The sequence below is a fragment of the Thermobia domestica genome, chromosome 10 (genome assembly GCF_964235325.1).
Source record: "Thermobia domestica chromosome 10, izTheDome1.hap1.1, whole genome shotgun sequence".
Lineage (NCBI taxonomy): Eukaryota > Metazoa > Arthropoda > Insecta > Zygentoma > Lepismatidae > Thermobia > Thermobia domestica.
In genome coordinates, this window is record NC_137463.1 from 220,526,295 (window position 1) to 220,547,789 (window position 21,495).

General features: G+C 35.8%; 1 protein-coding gene across 3 annotated transcripts in view; it reads right to left on the minus strand.

Moving 5' to 3' along the window:
- Gdap2 (ganglioside induced differentiation associated protein 2) overlaps nucleotides 1-21,495 on the minus strand; it is a 250,942-nt gene that overhangs the window by 38,919 nt on the left and 190,528 nt on the right. For all 3 annotated transcript variants that reach the window (XM_081729124.1, XM_081729123.1, XM_081729122.1), the window contains exon 6: nucleotides 19,353-19,592. In XM_081729124.1, coding sequence (XP_081585250.1) covers nucleotides 19,353-19,592 — 240 coding nt within the window. The remainder of the gene's footprint in view (nucleotides 1-19,352; nucleotides 19,593-21,495) is intronic.

A 21,495-nucleotide genomic window follows, 5' to 3' on the forward strand; every position in this document is an offset into this window, starting at 1 on the left:
CCGAGCCATATGAGCTTCCGCCCTGGAATCGACGCCGGATCTCCCCCACCGAAGACGCGTACACAAACCACATAGTCACGAGGAGGCTAACATCAATGTTAGAACATCTACCTATGAGTCGGACACTCTGATGTAGTATTGTTCCATTTACAGTACCGTGTAGAAACGATTTGCTCGTACTGTTCACTGAAAGTAGCGCAATCCCTACTCAAATAGCCACTAACAGTGCATTACCTCAACACCGAAAATGTCACAAATAATCTGGTTAGTAGAAGATAGTAGAGGAATAGCTAACTAATACAGAGGATTGATCTAACAATTTAGTGGTAAAACATTCGCTCGGTAAACGGATAGTTCAAATTCTCCACGCCTCCAGCTACAGCTCATCAGGCCCGCAACCAGACACAGAAGTTTGGGGGGCCAAGTCATTAAAAATTCTCTTATAAATATCTAAATTGTGTATTGAGGTCTGGAGGGGCCATGAAAAGTTTGGGGGGGCAGACCCCCTGGCCCCCCTCTAGTTGCGGGCCTGCAGCTCATAATGGTTAATGATTACCCAAACGGATTTGAGCTCAGTGATGTATAATCATCATATCGACGCACTTCACTCTTATTTCTAGACCTGACTTAGACAACGCTTAATTCAAACAGGTTTCTAATTGTTTTCCACATCGGACTAAGACTGAGTATATGCCATCAGATTGGAAATTGAACCCAGGATAAAGCCACCAAAAGGCAAGCGTCTAAGCATTAAATTACATAGAAGCACAATGTTCTAGTAATTATTGTACATATTAAAAATTTATGTACGATTAACAATTGTAGGTACAATATCAACAAAGATATTTTTGTTTATATATTTATCTTTACTCTTTATTTTTAAAAACATATTTACAATGGATTAAGTAAAAACTTAACATCATACAATTCCCCGAGACTTAAGTTCCGTATATGAGGCTACAAAGTATGTTGTAAAAATATGCTTCAAGCAATTGAGAGTGTTGCAAAGTAATAGAATCATTAGCATAAGTGAATTGTGCAAAGTTCAATCATTCTTCATGATAATATCATGTTAAGCATGCTATAATATTGAAATATGCATATAATGCAAAATTTAACGTATATGCTTTGAAATAGCGACTATTAATATATATATCATAAAAATTAATTTAAATAAACCAGAAGTATATAAATATTTTATTAAATAAGCCATTCATTTGTTTCATGATTATAAGTTTAAATTGAAAAATATAATTATCTCAAGAGTATATTTTAAACTGTTAAAATGTATATATAAACCTGGAACATAGATTAAACTAATTACACATTTTTCTTTATATTGGTACTTTCAGTTCTGAATGTTGCTTGGAATCTCTTATCTATGTTCAACAATTGGTAAATATATTAAGCAGTTTAATTGCTTTGTTATTTTTTTTTCTTTTCTTTTACGAGATTTGACAACAATATCACTTTAGTCCAGTGTTTCTCAACCGCTGTCTCTCGAGATTTTTAATGTCTTCTAAGATCTTCCGCAAAGAAATTATCTTTAGAACAAAATAAAAATGTATCGCCTATCGACTTGATTTCACACTTGTCTTCCAAGTTTAAAGCTGGAAAGTTTGCTTTTGCCGCTGTTCATTTTTATTTGGAATGAAACACTGGTCTGTCAAGAGTTTGTCCACGTATAGATATGCTTTGCAAAAATCACCAGGGACAAATATCTCACTAGTTTTAAGTTTGATGTCTTCTTATATTTCTGATGGTAATATTGTTTTCTCATATTTTTGCTTAAGAGTAATAAGTTTCTTTTATGTTCATACATATGTTTCTATTCAAATTTGTTTGTGAGATTTGTATCTCATAGTTGATCCATACTTTTTTTAAAAAATGTATGTATTTTTATGTTTGCTTTTTCGCATTTACGAAAAAAATCTCATACAGTGGTGTCGCGAAAGTTTGAAACGTACTTTGGTGTGCTCCAAAGAAAGAAAAAAAGTTGAGAAACGCTGCTTTGGTCAATGGAGTATTCCGAAATCGACCTCTACCAGGAAATCAAACATTGGAAATCAAAATCAATCCCTCAAAATTTCGGAATACTCCAATTTTCCTCTACTTTAGGATAAAAATGCATCTATTTGCATTGAAAAATGGAGAAACTTTTCTAAACATAAATTTCGAAACTTAACATTATGATTGGGAGCAGCTCAGAAGAAAAAATATGAGAATTGTATAGGTTTGTAATGTTCCTCGCCACTAAAAGGCTGGTCTCAGTCATCGGGCTACAAAGATATATATTGTATCTAGCTTGGCCAGCTTACTATCTTGACAGCTCAGTAAGCGCAAGAACTATGCTTCTATCTTTTTCTTTCAATTATTTTTAGCTTCCAACGTTATTGTAATTGCTGGAGTGCTGTATGATATGTTGTATTCGGTTCTTCAAATTCAAGATTTATTCGTACTGAGCTGTACACAAAGAAACTCGTGTTCCAAATTCGATTAGGGAATTGTTCCAATTTTTGTTTTACAATCACCAATAGGGAAGTTTTAGGTTTTCAATCCAAGACTAGGTATAATGTTTCATCAAGAACTCTTACCGTGCCCCATCACATTCCTTACGTGGGTACTGACAATTCTCGTAGGTTTGTTAGTTACTGGGAGTGTAACATCCATTTTCATCAGCACCGAGGCATATCAAACGGTTTAAAGTATGATTCGAACCACTAATCGGATTTGTACCCAAGGGATCTGTACCTCTCAATGAGAATCGAAATCGAGAAAACATAAACACAAAAAGCACGTGTTTTAGCCACTCGATCACGAACGGAGACATATTGAAAAATACAATTATTATATTGACTAAAATACAACAGCTGCAAAATCTGTGGACATTATTTCGTAGTGTAAATTCAAAGGTTGTGAAATTTAAATTTTATTATGATGATTGAAAACTTAAGTAGTATAACTGTGTTAGCATCATTGTATTCTTTCCTTGACTTTCAAATTACTTCGAGTTTTAATTAGTCCGAATATTCAAAGGTCCTATTGTACGCAGTTCGGTACCACACAAAAAAATATAAGTAGGGAAGGGAAACAGTCTTTTGAGTGTTAAGCGCATAATTTCAAATTTTACCGTATTTCAAATCAATAAACACTGGGAACGGAAACGACTGGGGTTACTCTTAAGACCTGTCCCATGTGTAGGCCCTTACATTTACTCTCAGCTATGCGACCATCTACGTACGATAACTCTTACATTTCGTATCTACTAACTCCGTCACATTGGTCCCAAGCCCGTGCTGAGAAAGGAGGAAGTGGTTGCATTGTTTACGTGTGGTTCCGGCTTCATAACGGAAGCACTGTATGTGTGAGATAGAACGGAACTTTCCTACCAATATGCCCTACACTTCTCAGTAGAGTAGGGTTAAGCGTACGGGAAGAACATTTCATCCCACCGGGGAGAAGGGGCTTGTCCCATTTTTCAACTAGGTGATTAGCCTCTGGATCTGGTACATCAGCACGTAAAACTGATGTAGACAGGACTGGCATAAACAATCCCTCTCTGGAAGTCCAGCTGATCCCACAAAACGGGTTGGTCTCTGCCGGGTTGTGGTTATACCGTGTAATTCGGTACCTCCGCACCAAAAGGAGAAGGTGAGCTTCCCTTAACGGTATAAATGTCGATGGACTCCTACTAGCTAAGGAAGTTCTCTCCGCCAGTAGATATACTGGGGGATTGGCCGAGACTATCGCGCAATGGGCATATCCCATTATCCTACTTATGATATGAGTGATAGTTACTGCCCTAGAATTAACGGAAGACTCCATTGAGCAATGGTAGTGAGTTTAAATGTGGTTTGATGCCACCAGTGAGATTGGGAGGAGAATCGTTTCTCCGCGTATAAGACATATCATTTTATCAAGACTGTGCCGAGCGCGTTGAGTTTCTTTGTGAGAAATCGAAGAAAGCATGGTAATGACGATTTCTTCGATGGGTAGCGGTGGGGAGTAGTAGGCCCCCCGTTATGTCCAGCCGAGTCAGCAAAAATTTTTGTGACGTCATAGGTCAAAGGTCAATGACCTTGGCCCGGGGTCAATGACCTAGGGGTACATAGGACCACCCCTCTAAATTTTGGCAGGGGAACCATGGCCCACCCCCTAAATTTTGGCAGGGGTACATAAGACCACCCCCCTTAAATTTTGGAAATTGCCAAATCTAAAAATTTGGTGTGGTAGCCTAGGACCATAGTATGTACCTCTATCAGTATTGGGTGTCTATGTCGTTCCCTTTCATGGGTAAAAAATTGCCAAAAATTCAAATTTCGGGGGTTTTTGACCTAATTTATCCCCTTTGATGAGGTATTATTACCCTATATAGTTATATGGGCGTATACAGGGGTTCATTACCTTTCATAACATATGGGTATATTAATGCACCCCTTGAAAAATTTGGGAGGGGTACCTTGGCCCACCCCTTAAATTTTGGAAATTGACCAATTTAAACATTGGGTATTATAGTACAGGACCCTAATATGTATTATGATAAATTTGGGTGGTCCACCTCGTTTCCTTCTAGGGGTACAAAATTGCCAAAATATAAACGTAAGCAATACGTTATACCACGTGTTTGGTTTTTGGTCGATTTTATCCCCTTTGATGAGGTGTTATTATCCTATATAGTTATATGGTCATGTATAGGGGTTCATTACCTTTCATAACATATGGGTATATTAATGCACCCCTTGAAAAATTTGGGAGGGGTACCTTGGCCCACCCCTTAAATTTTGGAAATTGACCAAATTAAACATTGGGTATTATAGTACAGGACCCTAATATGTATCATGATAAATTTGGGCGGTCCACCTCGTTCCCTTCTAGGGGTACAAAATTGCCAAAATATAAACGTAAGCAATACGTTGTACCACGTGTTTGGTTTTTGGTCGATTTTATCCCCTTTGATGAGGTGTTATTATCCTATATAGTTATATGGTCATGTATAGGGGTTCATTACCTTTCATAACATATGGGTATATTAATGCACCCCTTGAAAAATTTGGGAGGGGTACCTTGGCCCACCCCTTAAATTTTGGAAATTGACCAATTTAAACATTGGGTATTATAGTACAGGACCCTAATATGTATCATGATAAATTTGGGCGGTCCACCTCGTTTCCTTCTAGGGGTACAAAATTGCCAAAATATAAACGTAAGCAAAACGTTATAGCACGTGTTTGGGTTTTGGTCGATTTTATCCCCTTTGATGAGGTGTTATTATCCTATATAGTTATATGGTCATGTATAGGGGTCCATTACCTTTCATAAGATATGGGTACATGTGTGCACTCCTTTAAAAATTTGTGAGGAGTACCTTGGCCCACCCCTTAAATTTTAGAAATTGCTCATTTTATATATTTGGTATTATAGTACTGGACCCTAACATGTATTATGATAAATTTGGGTAGTTCACCTCGTTCCTTTTAGGGGTACGAAATTGCCAAATTTTAGTACAACCACGTGTTTGTTTTGGCTCAATTTATCCCCCTTGGATGAGGTCCTATTACCTTATATGATTATATGGTTATGTATATTGGCCCATTCCCTATTATAAGACATGGGTATATTGATGCACCCTTTAAAAATTTGGGAGGGGTACCTTGGCCCACCTCTTTATTTTGGAAATTGCCCAATTTAAACATTTGGTATAATAGTATAAGACCCTAATATATATTACTATAAATTTGGGTGGTCCATCTCGTTCCCTTTCATGGGTACGAAATTGCCAAATTTTAGTACAACCACGTGTTTCGTTTTTGACCTAATTTATTCCCTTGGATGATGTCCTATTACCTAATATGATTATATGGTCTTGTATAGGGTCCATTTTCTATCATAAGACATAGGTACATTGATGCACCCCGGGAGGTGTACCATAGCCAATCCCTTAAATTTTGGTAATTTTTCAATTTAAGCATTCGCTATCATAGTACATGACCTCAATATGTATCATGATAAATTTGGGTGGTCCACCTTGTTCCCTTTCATGACTAAAAAAATGCCAAAATATAAACATAAGCAATATGTTGTATCACGTGTTTGGTTTTTGGCCCAATTTATCCCGTTTGATGCGGTCTTATTACCGTATATGTTTATATGGTCATATATATAGGTTCATTTCATATCATAAGACATGAGTACATTGATGCACCCTTTAAAATTTGGGAGGGGTATCTTGACTCATCCACTCAGTTTTAGAAATTGTTTAATATAAGCATTTGGTATCTTCGTACAGGTCTTCAATATGTACCACTACAAATTTGGATGGTCCACATCGTTCCCTTTCATGGGTAAAGAACTACCAAAAATCAAATTTCGGAGGTTATTGACTCCTATTTAGCACGTTATATGGTTTATTACCTCTATATGTTTATGTTCTCTTTTAAATTTGGGAATTATAAAATAACATAATTTGGTAAACGTTTTCTAGGACCCATTGGTGTTTCTCTTATGGCCAAATATTCAAAATTTAAACGTTATTAACCGGCTTTATTATTAAATGAGTACAGGACTTATTACTTTTTCATAAGACACAGGTGTATTTGTGTACCAATCTTAAATTTTGGGAGGGGTACATTTCTTATTGTCATATCAATAATTGGTAATTGTTCTTTGGGTAAATCATTGTGAAATATTAGTATGATCACGTGATCAGTTATTGACCTATGATGGGATTAGGAGTCCAGGACATTGGTACATTTAAATTTTGTAGGATAATTTGAGAATGCGTCATTGGTATTGATTATTACAGCCAAATATAAACGTAAGCAATACGATGTACCACGTGATTGACCTTGATGAGGTAGTGTACAGGGATACATAGCTAACCTTATTGAATCTTATGACTCATAGTCTTAAGGGAATACATGCTACAACACTGGCAAAGTTATTGTTGATGTAATTTGATTGGTTGATCACTATCTTTCGTGCAATCTGATTGGCTGATCACTATCTTTCGTGCAATCTGATTGGCTGATCACTATCTTTCGTGCAATCTGATTGGTTGCTGATTTTCAAATCTTTGCTGCATTCAGTTTTAAGTTTTGTTTAACATTTAAAAATCTTGGTTTCGTTCAACATTTTGGATTCACTGATAAATATGATCAAAACCGTTTATTTGTTAATCGAATAGTTAAAAACCGGATAAAGTTTGACGGTTAACCGTGAAACGTAAAATTTTTTAGTTTGAAAATTTTTTGTTTGAAAGTTTTTGTTTGAAAACTCTTGTTTCAAATTTGTGTTTGAATTTTTTTGTTTCAGAATTTTGTTTGAAATTTGTTTCAAAATTTTTTGTTTGAAAATTTTTTTGTTTGAAATTTTTTGTTGCAAAATTTTGTTTGAAATTTTTTTGTTTGAAATTTTTTGTTGCAAAATTTTGTTTGAAATTTTTTTGTTTAAAATTTTTTGTTCGAAATTTTTGTTTTGAAATTTTTTCGTTTCCAAATTTTTTTGTTTAAAATTTTTTTGTTTCGAATTTTTTTCGTTTCAAAATTTTGTTTGAATTTTTCGTTTCCAAATTTTTTCGTTTCAAAAATTTTGTTTCAAAGTTTGGTTTGACATTTTTAAAAGTTTGTGCACTCATTAGTAAAGAACCTGAACTGTTTAGAACAAAAACCTCTGGCAACATTGTGGTGCAATAGTACACGTCAGAACATGATGTTGCAACGTCATCAGTTTTGCATCACATATAAGTATCGTTCGAGTTAGTATTCATGATAACATCATCATGGCTACTTGTCTACAGTTTCTAAACACACGTGATGTGATAAAATCATTTACCAAGATTACTGATTTACAACAGAATGTACGTTATAGAATCTTAGCTAGCCAAATGATCCCTACAAAGTTTGGATTAAGAATCGTAGTGAAGCTTGAAAATGATAAGAATATAATTTTACCAGCAAGATATTTACCCATGGAAGCATCAAAACAAGAAGAAGTGCTGCGTTTCTTAAATACTGGATCTGTATCTTTATGTTATAAAAGACTCTTGGGTCGAAGTCATCAATTTGAATTTAGTACACAGCCAGATTCGTCAGCAATTGTGATGAAATCATGAATTCAAACGTCAGCACATTCCTTTGACGTCAGACATAGTTGTATGAATTTAGTTGGTCAGCATGACGTCAGTAACTGTGATGAAACCATGAATTCAAATGTCAGCACATTCCTTTGACGTCAGACATAGTTGTATGAATTTGGTTGGTCAGCATGACGTCAGCGACTGTGATGAAACCATGAATTCAATCGTCAGCACATTTCTTTCCAATGACGTCAGCCGTAGTTCTATAAATCAACCAATACACTGTCATCCCACGAAATCATTTGAGCAAGTGCTTTTCAGGAGGAAAGATGTGTACTTCTAACGATAAAGAGTTCATCTTCGCAAGCTATTATCCAATAAATATATTTCAAACAAAACATGTGATGATTGGTATCAGTGCTAGAACATTTGAACCAGTGATTCGATTGGGAAAAGCAGAACAATTTGGTGTACAACTGACCTGTGAAGAATGGCAAATATTATGTTCACGAATCGACCAAATGAACGATTATTTTCATGATGAGCTAAATGTGACCATAGTCAAATCATTAGGCTCAAATCATGAAGTGGTGATGCGTACAGTCCTCGAAGAGAAGATGGTGCTGTTACGTAAAAAGAGTACATTCCATGTCCCTCGCAACATGGTGTATCTAACACAAACTGAATGGAACAAATTCATCAGCGTATTTCAGTGTGTTAAACATGCAGTGGAAGTGTGCAACAAAACAAGTATATTCCTGAAAAAGTACTATTTTGAAAAATGTGTTATGCATATTGTACAACATGTATCTAGATATTGTGATGGTTGTCAACATCGTTCGTGGGTGCATACCTGTATTGATAAACAGTTTATTTGTGATCAAATGGACATTGAGTTTCCACCAATTGATATTGCAATAGACCTTAAGAGACTTCAATTGGAATTAAAAGTATATGCTAAAGACAAACTAGTGCAAGAAGTTCAAAATACATTGTATCGACAACATCCAGAACCACTATCTGGTATGGATGTATGTGGAGTGTAATAAAATGATCCATTTCAATGAATTGTGTTTTTTCATTTCAAGTACAGCCCCATGTTCTGACGTGTACTATTGCACCACAATGTTGCCAGAGGTTTTTGTTCTAAACAGTTCCGGTTCTTTACTAATGAGTACACAAACTTTTAAAAATGTCAAACCAAACTTTGAAACAAAATTTTTGAAACGAAAAAATTTGGAAACGAAAAATTCAAACAAAATTTTGAAACGAAAAAAATTCGAAACAAAAAAATTTGGAAACGAAAAATTTCAAAACAAAAATTTCGAACAAAAAATTTTAAACAAAAAAATTTCAAACAAAATTTTGCAACAAAAAATTTCAAACAAAAAAATTTTCAAACAAAAAATTTTGAAACAAATTTCAAACAAAATTCTGAAACAAAAAATTCAAACACAAATTTGAAACAAGAGTTTTCAAACAAAAACTTTCAAACAAAAAATTTTCAAACAAAAAATTTTACGTTTCACGGTTAACCGTCAAACTTTATCCGGTTTTTAACTATTCGATTAACAAATAAACGGTTTTGATCATATTTATCAGTGAGTCCAAAATGTTGAACGAAACCAAGATTTTTAAATGTTAAACAAAACTTAAAACTGAATGCAGCAACCAATCAGATTGCACGAAAGATAGTGATCAGCCAATCAGATTGCACGAAAGATAGTGATCAGCCAATCAGATTGCACGAAAGATAGTGATCAACCAATCAAATTACATCAACAATAACTTTGCCAGTGTTGTAGCATGTATTCCCTTAAGACTATGAGTCATAAGATTCAATAAGGTTAGCTATATATCCCTGTACACTACCTCATCAAGGTCAATCACGTGGTACATCGTATTGCTTACGTTTATATTTGGCTGTAATAATCAATACCAATGACGCATTCTCAAATTATCCTACAAAGTTTAAATGTACCAATGTCCTGGACTCCTAATCCCATCATAGGTCAATAACTGATCACGTGATCATACTAATATTTCACAATGATTTACCCAAAGAACAATTACCAATTATTGATATGACAATAAGAAATGTACCCCTCCCAAAATTTAAGATTGGTACACAAATACACCTGTGTCTTATGAAAAAGTAATAAGTCCTGTACTCATTTAATAATAAAGCCGGTTAATAACGTTTAAATTTTGAATATTTGGCCATAAGAGAAACACCAATGGGTCCTAGAAAACGTTTACCAAATTATGTTATTTTATAATTCCCAAATTTAAAAGAGAACATAAACATATAGAGGTAATAAACCATATAACGTGCTAAATAGGAGTCAATAACCTCCGAAATTTGATTTTTGGTAGTTCTTTACCCATGAAAGGGAACGATGTGGACCATCCAAATTTGTAGTGGTACATATTGAAGACCTGTACGAAGATACCAAATGCTTATATTAAACAATTTCTAAAACTGAGTGGATGAGTCAAGATACCCCTCCCAAATTTTAAAGGGTGCATCAATGTACTCATGTCTTATGATATGAAATGAACCTATATATATGACCATATAAACATATACGGTAATAAGACCGCATCAAACGGGATAAATTGGGCCAAAAACCAAACACGTGATACAACATATTGCTTATGTTTATATTTTGGCATTTTTTTTAGTCATGAAAGGGAACAAGGTGGACCACCCAAATTTATCATGATACATATTGAGGTCATGTACTATGATAGCGAATGCTTAAATTGAAAAATTTCCAAAATTTAAGGGATTGGCTATGGTACACCTCCCGGGGTGCATCAATGTACCTATGTCTTATGATAGAAAATGGACCCTATACAAGACCATATAATCATATTAGGTAATAGGACATCATCCAAGGGAATAAATTAGGTCAAAAACGAAACACGTGGTTGTACTAAAATTTGGCAATTTTGTACTCATGAAAGGGAACGAGATGGACCACCCAAATTTATAGTAATATATATTAGGGTCTTATACTATTATACCAAATGTTTAAATTGGGCAATTTCCAAAATAAAGAGGTGGGCCAAGGTACCCCTCCCAAATTTTTAAAGGGTGCATCAATATACCCATGTCTTATAATAGGGAATGGGCCAATATACATAACCATATAATCATATAAGGTAATAGGACCTCATCCAAGGGGGATAAATTGAGCCAAAACAAACACGTGGTTGTACTAAAATTTGGCAATTTCGTACCCCTAAAAGGAACGAGATGAACTACCCAAATTTATCATAATACATGTTAGGGTCCAGTACTATAATACCAAATATATAAAATGAGCAATTTCTAAAATTTAAGGGGTGGGCCAAGGTACTCCTCACAAATTTTTAAAGGAGTGCACACATGTACCCATATCTTATGAAAGGTAATGGACCCCTATACATGACCATATAACTATATAGGGTAATAACACCTCATCAAAGGGGATAAAATCGACCAAAACCCAAACACGTGCTATAACGTTTTGCTTACGTTTATATTTTGGCAATTTTGTACCCCTAGAAGGAAACGAGGTGGACCGCCCAAATTTATCATGATACATATTAGGGTCCTGTACTATAATACCCAATGTTTAAATTGGTCAATTTCCAAAATTTAAGGGGTGGGCCAAGGTACCCCTCCCAAATTTTTCAAGGGGTGCATTAATATACCCATATGTTATGAAAGGTAATGAACCCCTATACATGACCATATAACTATATAGGATAATAACACCTCATCAAAGGGGATAAAATCGACCAAAAACCAAACACGTGGTACAACGTATTGCTTACGTTTATATTTTGGCAATTTTGTACCCCTAGAAGGGAACGAGGTGGACCGCCCAAATTTATCATGATACATATTAGGGTCCTGTACTATAATACCCAATGTTTAATTTGGTCAATTTCCAAAATTTAAGGGGTGGGCCAAGGTACCCCTCCCAAATTTTTCAAGGGGTGCATTAATATACCCATATGTTATGAAAGGTAATGAACCCCTATACATGACCATATAACTATATAGGATAATAACACCTCATCAAAGGGGATAAAATCGACCAAAAACCAAACACGTGGTATAACGTATTGCTTACGTTTATATTTTGGCAATTTTGTACCCCTAGAAGGAAACGAGGTGGACCACCCAAATTTATCATAATACATATTAGGGTCCTGTACTATAATACCCAATGTTTAAATTGGTCAATTTCCAAAATTTAAGGGGTGGGCCAAGGTACCCCTCCCAAATTTTTCAAGGGGTGCATTAATATACCCATATGTTATGAAAGGTAATGAACCCCTGTATACGCCCATATAACTATATAGGGTAATAATACCTTATCAAAGGGGATAAATTAGGTCAAAAACCCCCGAAATTTGAATTTTTGGCAATTTTTTACCCATGAAAGGGAACGACATAGACACCCAATACTGATAGAGGTACATACTATGGTCCTAGGCTACCACACCAAATTTTTAGATTTGGCAATTTCCAAAATTTAAGGGGGGTGGTCTTATGTACCCCTGCCAAAATTTAGGGGGTGGGCCATGGTTCCCCTGCCAAAATTTAGAGGGGGTGGTCCTATGTGCCCCTAGGTCATTGACCCCGGGCCAAGGTCATTGACCTTTGACCTATGACGTCACAAAAATTTTTGCTGACTCGGCTGGACATAACGGGGGGCCTACTACTTGGGGTCACAAAATATAAGGTATCCATTGTATTAAGGTTTGCAGCCAACCCAGGAAAGACGCAATAGCACTCCGAACTCTACACTTGCTTAGAATTACACTTAACATTTATCACAAACACACTGAACATTCATCCGGGTCTGGTATTGTCCTCTTCCAAGACAAAAGACACAGTGTTCTTGCATTATTTATATGGAAGATTATTATATTAGTCATAACAAAGGTTACCTCCAGCTTTGTGTTGAAATTAACTTGACGATTTTGAGTTCAGTTCAGGCTGGTGTTCTTTATTATAATTTGTTTCTTATAATCACATCAAAAATGTATCAACTGACAGGTTCCGTCAGTATTTATTGTTCATTTATTTCTGCTGGGTGCCAAAGTCGTGAGCAACATATGAAACTTACAATGGTTATGTTTTGCATTCACTTATAAACTTATATTAGAAGAGAGAATTGTGATTTTTGTCTAAGTTTCTGAAAGAGGGAATTTTAAAGGACAAATAGATCAAAGATAGGTAAAAGAGGGAAATATATTTGCATGAAAAAAAAGTGAAACATATTCCGCTTTACTCTTTCTTTACCTAGCAGGAATGGAAATTGTGTGTTTGAGATAATTGCACTTAGCTTGCGAGCGGAAGTGACGAAATCACTTAATCATCCATTCAAATTTGATTCCCTAAGTACTGAAATCAATAAATCATCGCCTAACTTGGAAGTGGTCTCCCGAATGAATATCTAATAGTATCCACTAATCTGCAAGCTGAGAGGGAAAGCAATGAAGTTAAGATTTCAAATATGATACTTTTTTTTTTCCTCCCTACTGAAATACTCTAAGACAGTTCGCCATTTAAATCCCTCCGGAAGAATTCTCGGATTATTAAGCCTTGAAACATGTATAAGGAAAGTTAAGACAACTCTATAGATCATTTACGAAAATGCTGAATATAACAAGAATGTACATTTCATCTCAAATGTGATGTTTTCTGTAGTATTTTAAGTTAGTTTGTACGCACAAGAATATTACATAAGAAAGCGTTAATGTTTACAATATACATTTTCAATGATACGCAAGGAAACCTGTGCTGGAGACAAGTATCACACGAAATCGAATCATTGGGATAAAGACTTTTATAACGTAGGTTCTGATTGTTCACCATAAAATTTCCATCCTACTCATCGAATACTCAATCAGCAAAAATTAATGCTACGAAATTCCAAGAATGAAAATATGCGATCAAACTACGATTACAGGCTAATTAAACACATGCATTAACCACTGTGGTGTTCAGTTTCTTCCCATACCAGGCACACAATTTTACTATCAGGTCAGTTTATTTATTTATTGAAGTTTAGCATCCCTTTTCAGTACCAAGACTATGTAAGACGTGAACCTACAGTGTAAGGTGAAATCCAAACTATCGTAATAGAGTCAAATTTCAAGGCACACATATCACCCGGGAACCCAATCAACCAAAGGCATGCATGCTAACCGGCAGACCAGCGGGGAGGGCTCTTCAGTACGATGTTCATCCAACTTAGTACTGAATGCCAACAGCTTCTTTTCAGCAGAAACAACCCTAAACGTATCCCATATATGTATTAGTTAACATAGCAAGAGATAACTGGTTTCTTTTAATATCTAATTTTCTATAAGTAAAGATATAACGAAATTCAAAGAAATGAAAATGTGTGACTAGGACAGAGATAGAAAAATGAAATGAAATTGAAATATTTCAGTTTAACGTCCTACGATTATGCCCTTTTAAGCTAAAGGAGACGATGATTAAGAAAAGTGAATGAGCAGAAAATAATTGGTGGAATGAGAAAGTGGGGGGAAACGAGAGAATTCCGAGGAAATACACGGACATGATGTTGTCTATCACAAACTTGCTTGGTCGGGGATTGAACCAGAGACCGCACGCACCAGAGATATGCGCTCTATCACTCAGCCACCGTGTCACCCTAGGATAGACGCATGGGTGACAGGTGTCCCCCAGTGATTTTTGTCTCAAAATGGCAACACTGTGTGTTGCTGTTCGCAGTCGCGCCTTTCCGTACCTGAACGTTAATTGTTGGTGTTTGATGTGGCAGCAGTAGTACACTACTGTTTCCCGTCTACAGTTTATAAGAAATAAATTATCACTGCAGCAGCGTGTTTGGGCGACAATTGTCAACCGCGCACCTATGTACGTAACAAGTAAAATATCAAAGCGCCGGAAGACAGAGACGACAAAAGATAAAAATATTGTTCTCCAATGGCCTGAGGAGGAAGAACAGGAGTCGGAAGTGTTTTCTGACAGTGATTATGAAATTGGTCACATAAGTGCAAGTGACACTCAATACTGAAACGGAACAAAATGGCCCATGGTGATATTTTTGATATTCTAAATATATGTGCAATTAACGCACCTAACATTGTGAAATTCAATACCAGTTCAACTCAATCATCACGAAGGATTTTTTTTTTAAAGGATATCACCTGGGAAATGACTAAATCTCAGTTACAACGGCGATGCTCTATTTCCCAAGCTCTAGTTGAAATTAGAAAGAGGGACGGACTTCGATTCTTACTGAGTGTTGAGGAAGTGAGAATTATCGATCTTGAAAAGCGATCAGGTTCCTGACGAGGCTGACATGGCTGTGAAAGAGGAAGAGATAAAACTACAAGGAAGTGGTGATTAAAATATAAGAAATCGACGTGTGGAGAACATCTCAAAGATGTTTGTGTAACATGCTTGCAGTCAGTCTAGTAGTCATGGAAAAAAAGTCTGTTGTATTCAATAGAACACTGTGTACAACCAAAACCATAACCTGTAATTAACATTGTATCAAACAAATCAAAGAATCATCATTTAAAGATGATTATACTTATTCTAGATATATTTTTGTGAGTGGGTGACACCTGTCACCCACGCGCCTAACGTGGGTTTAACACTGACTTAGATTGGAAGTGTGTACTGGTCTGATGAAGACCTAAGCTGTGTACTGGTTAACGAACTGGCACGGTAAGTCGGAGATCCGAGTTTGATTCTCATCGCAGTCTCACATTTTCACTCTCTGAATTCCACCGTATCTTAACATATAAAGATTTAGGTATTGAAACCAATCATTTGCTTCCTCTGTTTCTCTCTACATATACATAGTCCTAATCTCCTTAGTCGTAAACATCAGTATGTTTTATCTCTTACGGAGTTTACTCTGAAGACAAATATTCAAAAAAACAATTCTTAATAACGCTAAATACTTTGCAAAAATACTTAGTATACAAGTAAAACAAAACGAAAGGATTATTATGTGTCTGGAGAAGACGATGAAATCTTCAAAAAAAAACAACTTTTACCTTTAATACAACGAATCCCACTGAAAAGTTCACAAAAATTACTGTTCATTTGGACATCAAACACTAACCAATTAGTACAGTACGACGAATATAACGTATTCTACTCCGAAATAATATTCACATCTTAACACATCTTAAATTCTGTAATGACGACTTGCAGTGAAAAGAATCGCTCTTTCTACCAAATTACGTCATCATGCACAAGTATACTCTAGCGCCTGTTTATTTTAATGACAGGCCAAAATTCCATCTTCAGCACACAATTCTTTTACGTACTTCTTTCTCAAATATTATCTGCGATCTAGCAACTTAGTTATTACACAACAAATCAGTAAGTCATATGAAAATATTCCCGAACTTAACTTAAACTTACATGAATCTGATTATTTCTGAAATGCTAGTACGAGGGTAGGATGAAAAGTTTCAGGCCTGGTCCAAAAGAAGCATTTCTGATTCATGAAAAGTTTGTATGTTTTTCGTGTGTTAGCAAGTAGATTTTATAGGTATTCTCTACGAGGTTACATGTTCTTATGTTGCACTGTTCCCTCTCTGCAGGTGGAATCGTGAGCTAAGATAGGCATCTATAAATAGCAAGTCTCCGATCATGTAATGATCCAGTATCTCTTTCTGAAGGGTTGAATAGTCAAACAGATTCATGCGGATATGCAAAACATCCTTACAGGGCGATGTCCTATCCTATGTAACAATAAAGTAATGGGCAATTTAAATGAAATGTGGACGACAGTCCCTCAATGACGAGGCTCGAACCGGGCGGCCACGGAGTGATTTCACCGACATCGTTACCATATCAGATCGCCGATTGACACAAACTATTAAAACCCGTTCACAAATTTCTAACAAGTGTGTGCATATCATTATTAACAACCTTTTGGGCATGCGCAAGGTGGATGCGCATTGAGTTTCCCGAAACTTCTATAAACTGACCAAAAACTCGAACGAGTGGTTCGTATAATGTTCAGAATAGAAAAGAGTCTCAATATATGAAACATGTTAAAAAGACGAATGTAATGGGAACTGTAAGGAACTGCATCAGGAAGTTACAAAGTAAGAAGCAGACTAAGCGATTAGTTTTCGGAATATACGAGTAATAGCTTTGCTATGTCTACGTGTTCCTTCCCCAAGGCAAGTTCTAGTTTATTTATCATTAAACAATAAAACAATTGTAGGATGGTCATATACAAGAAATGGCTACTTACAGAGGTAATCACTCACATACGTGAATTAATCTTTCTCCGATACATGGCACTGTAACTACCCATAGTGCCAAGGGGTCGGGTCCTTCACAAAGGGAGATAGTATTAATAACGACAATTAAATGTACAAAATTGAAATGAAATGAAATCTTTGAGTTTTACGTCCCACGGTTATGCCGGTTAGGCTAAAGGAGACGGTGATAATGAGTAATGAAGAAAGTGGGAGGAAACGGGAGAACCCTGAAAAAACCCACGCACGCGGTGTTTGTCCGCCACAAAGTTCACTTGGCGGGGGCTGGGATCGAACCCGGGACCCCAAGCACCAGAGGTGAACGCTCTACCACTGAGCCACCGCGGCCCCCAAATGTACAAAATTATTGTCGCATGTCTATAAATATGTTGTTGTAGGAATATAATTTGATAACGAATTCGTCCGGTATTTCTTACGGTGTTAGTACGTGTATAAATAATCGGCAAAGACATGTACACAGCAAATTTCATGTCAAAAGAACAGTAAATAAAATCAATAAAACGAAATTAAAACTTTCTTGTCTATTTAACAACATTTTGTTTTGCTCACTCTAATTTTCGTATTTATAATTCTTTTCCGATGAAATTTACCACAAATATACATTTCCCGATTATACACACAGCATCAGTATTAAAAGTATCCTGGGGGCGCGGTGGCTCAGTGGTAGAGCGTTCACCTCCGGTGCTTGGGGTCCTTGGTTCGATCCCAGCTTGCGCCGTGTGGACTTTGTGGTGGACAAACACCGTGCTCGTGGGTTTTCTCGGGGTTCTCCCGTTTCCTCCCACTTTCTTCATTCCACCATTTCACTCATTTCTCATTATCACCGTCTCCTTTAGCCTAACCGGCATAACCGTGGGACGTAAAACTTAAAGATTTCACTTTTTTCATTTTTAAAAGTATCCTGCAAAATCATTATCTAATTATATTCTTACAAGAAGACAGTTATAGATATGCGACAATCATTTTGAACATAAGTGTACATGAGAGATATAAACGGAATGTAGAACTAGTAAATTTTATTAAAGCCCCAGTGACATTTAGAACATATATCTAATAAAAGGAAATTACAAATTTGCTAGACAAATACTGTATTGGTACTTCTAGTATGTTACAAGTTTAAGAACTGCAATAATACAGCTGGAAAATGCCAACCAAAATTGAGAGAGCGTAATTGTTACTAATTTTATCTCGGTATGATTAATGATGGATGTCTTACACTAACTGCCTCGTATCTTACTTTTCTCATTTCACCATTTATTTTATTAATGTGCATTTACCTTACCCACCATCTTTGGCGACCTACATGACACAAGATGGGAAGTTAATCTAAAGGAACTGGTAAAAGTCTGTACGGATTAGTGTTAAGAAGCAAAACCAGAGAGATGTCATTTCAGCAGAGGCTGTTCTATTATGACTGACATTTTACTTTTGTAGTTTCTCTTCAAAGTTTTACGTGGTTCAGACTGTAAAGGTTTTGTGATTATTTTATACGTATTTGGTTTATACTTGAGATACCACATTCAGATACATATTTTAGGGAACACGAGTTAAATACTCAAAGAAAGCGTTTCGAGATTTTTGGAACAAGTTTAACACAGTAGTTCTGATTAATTTGGTTCCGATTGGACTGTAAAATTTATATAACACTAAGCAATGTAATAATAATATTAAAAAGACAAAACATCTGGTCAATAAAGTCGAACTGTCAGTAGTCAATAAGTGCAATATTTTTATGGCAAACTAATTGACACTATTTAATCTGTCAGGCATGCAAGAGTGATACTTGGAAAGCAAAGCGAAATTAATCTCATATTCAGTAGAATAAATAGTAGTGTTTTCGTGCAAATACACTTGAGAATTACCTTGTTGTAAACTACATAACACCACCAAACCAAGCTGTAGAAAGTACAGCTGCTTTTATGCAGCAGGAGCTGTACGTGAGTGCTGTCTAATGTGATAAGGCACCTACCCTCAATTGCGTGCTGTGGATTGTCTATGATGCGGATCTGTCGGTCAGGAAGCAAAGGCTCACCGTCCACACCTCCGATATCTGATGGAAGATGATAGAGTGCGTAGTCCTCTTCCTGCCGGCTACGAGGGAAATACAGTGGAAGAAGTAGTTCATAGATGCCGACGTCCACGTTCTCAACAGCAAACACAATCACCTCCAGCGAGTCGCCGAATTGCTCCAAAAACCGTCTTACAGTACCTATCAAAACAATTGTGATTTAACAATAACTATCACTGGATAAGGATGTAACTTGCAGGGTATCTACCACTTCGGAAATTTTCCTGACTTTCTCACTTTATCAAATGAAAGGATCAAATTTTTCCAACAATGTACATTCAAATGTATAGATTCAAATATAGATTCAAGAATGTAGACAAGCGGCTAATGTCCTGTTCTTGCCTCTCAAACTACGTAACGTAATGTTAGGAGAAAAAGAAAAATATCTAGATAGAGAGAGCATATTTAAAAAAAAATAAAATAAAATAAAAATCAGCTTAAAAGGTCTTTAAAGAATACACGCCTTTTCTGCACTCTTCCTACGGAGGCTATAGAACTTCTGAAACAGAGGTGGGTGTTGAATTCTTTGAACAAGAACATGTATTTAATTACACGGCATCTGCGTGTATTTCCCTTCCCCCTTTAGAGTTCTCCAATCTACTCACACATTCTGGTCATGGTCAGACAACATAACTACACTACTTTTGTCTTTAATATTTAATCTACAAATCGATTTCTGAAACTCTCTTTTTTCTTTCTTTAACACGCAATATCGGTTATATTAAAAGAAAGTTAAAAAAACTCACCGCTGTGCAGGAACGAAAATCAGTTTCCTAATATATTTTCTCTTTCACTGGTGTTTTCCCCGTCGGAACACATTCAGCTTACCATTTTCAATATATATCTTTGCAATTTTTCAACATACCCTGGCGCAGTGCAAATTTAAAAGTGTGCGCATTAAGTTATAAACGCAGAAACCGGATATTTTTCAACTGAAGGAAACTTTAGGAAAAGCGGGAGTATTTCGAAAAATGATTTTCCTTCCTCCAGATCGATTAGTACTTTTTCTACTTCCGAAATGCTCTGTGTGCGAATTACATTATATTATTGATGGACTGCTACGCGCGCAAATTACGTTATATTATTTATTGCCTGCTATGTGCACAAATTACGATATATTACTGATGGAGCGCTATGTGCACAAATTACGTTATATTATTGATGGACTGCCATGTACAGTAATGTTACAATGATTTGAAAAGGTGAGAATTAAGTTGAAAATATGTAAACAGGATATTTTTCGACGAAGAAAGACTTCCGAGGGACAATCGAAATGTCTCTCAAAATTCATTTCATTCTTGCACAATGATGATTATTTTCCGTTCTTAATAGTTATACAATTGTTCTGCACGCAAAATTCGGTGCATATATAAACTTTCAAGAAACACGAATTAAATCAAAAATCAGATATACACTATAATGTGTCTTCTTAAGTTGAATGTATTTTATCTGAATTAAATTATTTTTAAGTGCTTCTTAATTTTATGAACAACTATATTATGATACACGTAAATTTAAAAAATATCTACAACTGTTCATATAGATATCATACAAAAATTCACTAAAGTTTAAAAATTTAAAAATCAGTTTGGGAAGGAGAAAAATCTTACATTAATAATGTACCTGAAACAGCAACATCTACACCGACTGATCACAGAATTATGGCTATCTCTCTGAATAGTGGATTTGATCTTGTTGCCACATGAGTCTCATAATGACGCAATGCAAATCCTGGTAGTGTATTACTACTAGCTTATTAGTCAGTCAGTAGTGCGATTTAGCGTTATAGAAAACATCAAGATTTATCAGTATTTGACAAGGGTCGCGTAGTCAGGAAAAGCTACTGCCTTGATTCCGTAAACAGCTGAATTAGGTGGGTGTTCCAGAGAAGCCGTAGTGAATTGTATCAAGACATATAAACAGGAGACGTGACAAATCGTTAGCAAAATTGTAAAGGACGCGTAAAATTGATAGAATGATTGTTGGATTCAGTTGCCGCACCAGGCGTAGTTAATACCCAATATAATATATCCAAAAATCAACT